The sequence below is a fragment of the Penaeus chinensis genome, chromosome 22 (assembly GCF_019202785.1).
Source record: "Penaeus chinensis breed Huanghai No. 1 chromosome 22, ASM1920278v2, whole genome shotgun sequence".
In the NCBI taxonomy this organism is placed as follows: domain Eukaryota; kingdom Metazoa; phylum Arthropoda; class Malacostraca; order Decapoda; family Penaeidae; genus Penaeus; species Penaeus chinensis.
In genome coordinates, this window is record NC_061840.1 from 13,372,658 (window position 1) to 13,380,157 (window position 7,500).

The window sequence follows — 7,500 nt, forward strand, 5'->3', positions numbered from 1 at the left end:
TTTTCAGTTGTCTATAGCTGCAAGTGATTTTAATTACATTGCTAATATATGTATTTTTTTATGGTTTCATTCTTTTCCAGACATTATCTGTTCACTGGACACATTATGAACAAGAAATGAACAAAATGGGAGAGTGGATGGATGAAAAAGAATCAATATTACGTGAGGTAGAAAGTAACCCATCGTCAGATCAGGAGCACATCCTTCGTCAAGCTAGCATGCTCCAGGTAAGGGAGGATTTCTAAGCATAGAGTTTCTAAGTTTACTCAAGAGCCTTTGGTATCTAATCATTTTCCATCATAAAAGGTATATTTTATTAAAACAGTGATATAAAAATTGCAAATGATTATGTATACTTTTTCAAGCAAATAATATTATTGGTGATTTGGATTGGTTTTCCAGATATTAAAAAACTTGAAGGGTAATATCAGATTCATATTTCATTATCTGATTTCCGATTTCAGATTCTGCAAGCTGAGATGGAAGTACAACATCGCCGGTTTGAACATTTGCAAGAAGAGAGTGCCAAAGTTTTAAGCCATTTACCAGAGGACTCACCTGGCCAGGAAAAAATCCCATCTGAGTTAGAAATGGTCCAAGATCGCTTAGACTGCCTTGTCAGTATCATTGAAGCTCAGACACAGAGAGTGAGTGTTGTTTGATTTTTTTTTAACTCATCCATATTTGATATGATTTGGGCTTCTGGATATTATATAAGATAACTATTTAATCTTCCTTTGGATTTTTTGTCTTTTATGAGATTGATACCTAACCTTCTGTTATATGTAATACAAGTAATTGTAAAGCTAATCTGTTTAGATGTTTATTTTTAATACAAGGTTTTCATTATGTGCTGATGCTCAAGAAGTATTATGGATAATGGGCAGATTAATAGTATGGTATAGTAAGCTCTGTTGTTGATTTTAGTTATCAGTAATTAACTTTAATTCATGTTTTATTTACTTTGTCAAGATGGCAGCTAATGGTATTGACATTAAGAAAGTTGTCATTCCTGCGGATAATACCAGTGACATAGTGAGCTCAAGTACTACTACTATCTCTCATGAAGATGCTACAGTGGTCACCAAGATCATAACCACCAAAATTGTCACAACTGAGACAGTAAGGGTTTTCATATTCATTTGCATATATTGTTTGATGTTAATGGGTAGAATCTTCATATGTATGGCCACACAATAATTTTTTTCCTGTACTTTAAGTTCATTGTAATATATTCATTATCTTTCAAACAGGTTGAAGGTAGTGTAATTAAACGCCAGAAGCTCGAAGGGGGCAGCCAAGAGGACTTTTCTGTTGCTCTTCATCAACTGGGTGGATGGATGGACTCTTTAGAAGCAGAAGTTAGGCCCAAGGTTGCAGGAGAATTGTCCATAGAACAGCTAATGCAGCTTGCTCAGCAGCTTGAAAATGAGGTAGGTTATTACACACATTTTTTATTTAATATACTAAAACATTTTTTGGCATAAGGTATGCATAAGGTATATCTGTATAGTAAATAACTTAAGTTGTAGACAAGAAACTTGCTTTAGTTTTATGACATCTTTTTAACTTGATTTTTTGTAATAGATAACTAAAGGCACAGATGAAACAGTTTGCAAATATTTCTGATTGAAACAGGTGTTTTCTGTTTAATCTTATGTTTTTTTTATTTTACTAAAAGTTAATATTTCCCATTGTAAGACTATCATGTGTGATGGTAATACTAAAAAAACTATTTTAATGTGATATTTTAAATTCTCAGATTGAGGGTCAAAAAGAAGAGTATTACAAGGTAGTAAGCCTTGGTCAATCTGCTATATCAGAAACATCAACTATTGGTGAATCTGCCAAAGAAAGTGAACAACAGGTTGCAGGAATTACAAGTCGCTGGGAAGCTCTGAATGCAATGCTTATTGAAATCAGGTAATGTAAATGATCATGCTTGAGGCCCTTTTTTTCTTTTATCAACAACTACTATACATTTTTATATATATGGATACTGTTTTAACTTTTATTTGTAATCCGCAATCTTTATATAAGTAATTGTAATTGGATCTTGAATACCAATAATGTATGAATAACGAAGATTGTACCAGGTTGATAAGTATTGATTTCTTTTTTTAGTGCCTTAAAAACTTTTTTGGTTAATGAAACCATGGCCTGTTTTTTCCAGAACTCGCATAACCTTCTTGACAGGCAAGAAGAAAGTAACAACACAACTCAGTGACCTTGAAGTACAATATGAGGGATTCCTCAGATGGTGTGATGATGTCCGCACAGTAAGCGAGAATGAGCCTAATGCTGTCTCCCTTCAGATTGAGCAGTGCCAGGTTAGTGCTGTCAATGCAGGTCATATATTTTTTCTTTGTATGAACTAATTTAGTAGATGATTTAATATTACCAAATTAAGTTTTTACTGCAAAAGACATATTTGAGCAGTTTTGGATATAATCGAAACTGATCACATATATCTCTTGCATTATAGAAACGTGTGTTCTCATTCATACCTTTTCGACATTTGTCATAATGAACATGCTTTTTATAAGCTATGTGTCCAGATAATCTTGGCTACTGTGAATGATTGTTAAAGCTATGACTTCTATTATTAACAGATCTTCTATTTATTTTTTACTCTGCAGAGTAAGATTGCTGCCATGGAAAGTCATGAATCAGAGATTGGTGCTCTAAAGGTAGCATGTGAAACACTGGATAGCAACTTTGCACAGGAGACACAACCAGTGATGGAACAAGTTCAGATTTTTATTACCAAGTGGGAAGCTCTTAAAATAAGGTATGGTGTGCTTAAAATGTCTCACTGTTACTTCTGTATGATTTTCTCTATAGTACAATTAGGGCAATGTGTTTTTCACAGAATACGAAGTTTACAAGTGATAAAGAATAAAGAATAATTACAAATCCCAATTGGCATTTCATTCCTCAATCACATTGATTAATAATTATAAAAATGGCAACATGCATTTTCAGTTCTAAGTATTTGAATCTAGCTACTTCTTTTAGAGACCTTAGGTTAATCACTGAAAATGTTTAGATAACATCCATGCAATTATTTCTCATTTTGACTTCTCCTCTAAACAGGCTTGTTGAATGGAATGTAACTCTAAAGGAAAGGCTTGGACAAGCTTCTCCATCACCAATGGTCGTTGAAACTGTTCAGACTGCTCCACCAGAGTCACTTGTTAAGGCTATGGAAGCTTCTAGGAAATGGCTGGAAAGTCTTGAAACTGCCCTTGCTACTGAACATGTTGTGTCCAGTTTGCCCCAGATGCAGGATATGCTCTTGAAGTTCCAGGTAAAGTAAAGAATCAGACTTTCTGTGCTAATCTTTTATATTATTTGTTGTTATCCTTTGACTTTATATCTATAGCTTTTATTTCTTGTATTTCCTAATTTTATTTCACTATACCTTACCTCCATCTGTTTCTTCATATTGGTCCATACCTAATCTCACTTTAATCTAATTTTATGAGATGGGTATTACTAGCTTGAATTACTTACTTTTGTATGTTGAGAGTAAGAAATCAGCTCACCATAATTGTTATGTTTTGTTCAGGAAATGGATGTTGGATTAATCACTTCTAGTAACATCATCCTTTCTGTATTTTACAGGACTTGTCACAAAAAGTTGAAATGGAACAGGGCAACATGAAACACATAAATGATGCATGCAGTGCCCTTATTAAAGAAGGCCAAATAGGGATCTCAGATGACTTTGCAAAGCTGAATAAACAGTGGGAGACTACAACTGAAGCGCTTGAGTCACGCATCAAGGCTATTGAAAAAGGTCTGCTATCTCTGCTAGCATTATGTTTTAGTTCACACACACACACACACACACACACACACACACACACACACACACACACACACACACACACACACACACACACACACACACACACACACACACACACACACACATACACACATATTGATATATGTATATATATATATATATATATATATATATATATATATATATTTATATATATTTATATATATTACATGATCACAGGCTCACATTTTATAGATTGTTGTTCTAAAATGCAAATTTGGGGTGCATAAGCTTTATGAAAACAGCAAGTGTAATTTAATGTATTACACATTCACAGTGATTGAGAAGCAGAAGCAATACAACGATGAAGTGTCTGGATTGTGCTCATGGATGTCAGAAGTTGATGTTTTCCTCCAGGCAGAGGAGCCAGCCCTTGGAGATATAGAGACATTAGAAGCACAATTAGAGCAATCTAATGTGAGTTATATCTTTTTTTTATGCAGACATTGAAATTAAAGTAGATGTAATTTAGAATGTTCTATGATACTTCCGCTTACCTGTGGACTAAAAGATGGGTAGAGACTAATAAACTCATGTTACATTTTGTAATGCAGGCTCTCCAGGATGATATTATAACACTGGAGAATAATGTAGCAAATATCACAACCTCTGGCAAGCAGTTGATGGAAGAGGCTGAACCAGAGCTAAAAGGAGCCATTTCAGTCCAACTAGATGAACTTACCAAACGCTGGGGCATTAGTAACTCAGCTTGCAAAGGCTCAGAACAAGAGTCTGAAAGATGCTTTAGCTAAGAGTCAGAAGGTAAGATTTTGAATTGGTTTTAAGAACATAGTGATTCAGAATGCAGAGTTTTCTTTTGATATAGCAATTAGATAATTATATGATAATAATTGTTCAAAGCTCTATTAACCCATGCTGGGTACATGCACTGTCTTGTGTTTTGTTTGGTCAATTTTGTTTACATGTAGTTAGCTTTACAAGTGACTAGTCACCAAAGAGTCATTACTAGGCCTATCGTACCTCATTTATGTACCCCTTTCCTTGAATTTTTGGAATAAAAGAAGAAATATTTATGACTGTTATTACCATTATTATCATTAGTATCATTATTTACATAAGTAGCATTCTAATGGTATTAGCATTAATATTAGTAATAGAAATAAAAACTTTTCTTTCTGAGAATTCAATGAGTGGAGTAAACAGGTAAGATCAGGTAGGCCTAGTAATTGACATCATGGTGACAAAGCACTTCTGGAGCCATATATGTGTAAATAAAATGATTAAAATAAGATTATTTGCATGCATATATGCACTGCTGGCCTCAGTGAGTTAAACAAGATTACTGAGTAGTAGGTGAATTATGAAATTCTAAGATTTGAAAAGTGAAAAAATGGGATTTGTAAATTGAAACTGAACATTTACAATGATATGAAGACTTACTATTAATTGACAAATCTAGGAATAAAGGTCAACTATGAATGCATATTATTTTGCTAAAATTGTAAAACAACATGAAATGTCTTGAATCTGTTTTAGGTCCATGAAGACATTCAAGCATTAAATACTTGGCTGGATGAAATGGACCAAAAAGTCCCTGCTTTTGGTCCAGTAGAGACATCATCAGAACTAAGTGCAGCAATTGATTTGTTCAGTAAATTACGTGAAGAAATAAGTGAACACAGTGAAGAGTTCAGGGGTGTAAATGACACCGGTAAGTATGCATATCTAAACATACATTGTTATATTTTGTGAAATATGTTTCAGGCATTAGGAAATTATATAAAAATTATTGCAGGAAGGCATACGTTTAAGCTTTGTATTTCATTAGAAAGAGAAAGGATGAAGACTTGATATACCAGGATATTATTTTGAGGTCTTGATATACTTCAAATGCATCAAGAGTGTCTTCAAAAGAGGGTAAATATATAAAAATGACTAGGAACATGATTGAAAGGAAAAGGCACTAATACTAGATTCACTCACAGGCAATGAGATGTTGCAGCATGATGCTGCTGCCACCCATGAAGAGCTTGCACGTCAGTTCACACAGTTGAATGGTAGATGGACTGATGTTGTAACTCAGGTGGATTCTCGTCACAGGGTCTTATCTACTGCTTCAGAACAGTATGATGACTTTAAGAGTAAGTAACATTTTTTTTTTTTTTGAGAGTAAGTAACATTTGTAAGTAACATTTCATTTGTTTAAACATTGCTTATAAAATCATGTATACAGGTATATACTGTTGCATATTAATTTCAGAGCTGTGTGGTGAGGAAACAGAATGGCTCAACCAGTTGCAGGAAAAGCTCGAGAAATCATCAAAGTCTGCAGCAGATGCAGAAGAGATATCAGAGGCTTTAGATGTGAGTGTTGAGTTTTAAATATTCTGTAAGATATTCATTAGTGTTGCAATGATATCCAGTAGGTCTGATTGGACTAATAAACAGCCGGTAAGAATTGGAATGACATAAAATCTGTAACATTTTAAAAACTGGAATGTCATAAAAGTCTGTAACATATTTAAAAATATGGAATGTTATAAAATTTTGATTTCTAGGATCTTGAGATCTTCCTGCATAGCCACAATGAAAGTCGACTGGAGCAGATACGCAATCTTGCTGAAGCTCTTGTTCAGGAGAATTGCATGTCTGTAGCTGTCCAGAATGCCACCCACACCCTCACTTCACGTTTTGATACCCTGAATGCCCAGGTAAGGCAAGATATTGATAACTTTGACTGCATGAAAATAATGCTAATGATAGTGTGTAATGATATGCAAAGGTTTGAACACGTAACTACTTCAGTGTAAAATATAAATTATTCAGTTTTATTTTATATTTAGGGATATTTTGATTAGATCTTGTATCATATGTCTGATTGAAATATGATATTCAGTTAATGGTGGAAAGCTGGCTGATATATTCTTGTCACTTTTTCTTAGAATTATTATTGGCATCATTATTATCTTTAGATAGTGTTATATTAGCAACACAGACAACAGTTCCCATGCATTTATATACTTATATTTGGAATATGCACATACATTTAACATAGCTGGTTATTATTATTTATATATATACATATGTATATATATATATATATATATATATATATATATATATATATATATATAAAGATATTTAGGTTATGTTGTGTGCATTATTTTAAATAATATCTAGGCTATTTTATTTATTCTTTCCATTATGTACAGTCCTCTCCACTTCCAAGTTTATCATTCAGCATTGTTATTTTGTAAACTAACAGTTTTGACTCTTGGCTCAAAAACACACCCTACTCAAATTGGTGTGTGTATTAGATATGAGTAATAAAACACATTAGCAATGCTGAGAAGTGAAATTGGAATTGAAAGGGATTGGATGCTGGTAAGGTGACTCTACAGTTGGTTTTTGATCATGTGGTTTGATAATGATATGCCTCTTTTCATGTCTATGCCCCTTTCATTTGTAAGGAATATAGAAGCTGAGCATTAGAAAATCATACTCAGTAGAAATAAGAGATTTTTTATGGATTTACTTGGACATAAGAAAAGTAGGAACATTGTATATAAATATATATATATATATATATATATATATGTGTATATATATATATATATATATATATATATATATATATATATATATATATATATATATATATTTATATGTATATGTATATGTATATA

General features: G+C 32.9%; 1 protein-coding gene across 1 annotated transcript in view; it reads left to right on the forward strand.

Moving 5' to 3' along the window:
• LOC125036947 overlaps positions 1-7,500 on the forward strand; it is an 868,716-nt gene that overhangs the window by 54,687 nt on the left and 806,529 nt on the right. Inside the window, exons 12-27 of the mRNA XM_047629908.1 lie at positions 81-227; positions 465-647; positions 973-1,122; positions 1,254-1,433; positions 1,763-1,923; positions 2,174-2,330; positions 2,640-2,791; positions 3,097-3,310; positions 3,628-3,802; positions 4,131-4,270; positions 4,408-4,600; positions 4,995-5,017; positions 5,351-5,525; positions 5,800-5,955; positions 6,075-6,178; positions 6,373-6,525. Coding sequence (XP_047485864.1) covers positions 81-227; positions 465-647; positions 973-1,122; positions 1,254-1,433; positions 1,763-1,923; positions 2,174-2,330; positions 2,640-2,791; positions 3,097-3,310; positions 3,628-3,802; positions 4,131-4,270; positions 4,408-4,600; positions 4,995-5,017; positions 5,351-5,525; positions 5,800-5,955; positions 6,075-6,178; positions 6,373-6,525 — 2,463 coding nt within the window. The remainder of the gene's footprint in view (positions 1-80; positions 228-464; positions 648-972; positions 1,123-1,253; positions 1,434-1,762; positions 1,924-2,173; positions 2,331-2,639; positions 2,792-3,096; positions 3,311-3,627; positions 3,803-4,130; positions 4,271-4,407; positions 4,601-4,994; positions 5,018-5,350; positions 5,526-5,799; positions 5,956-6,074; positions 6,179-6,372; positions 6,526-7,500) is intronic.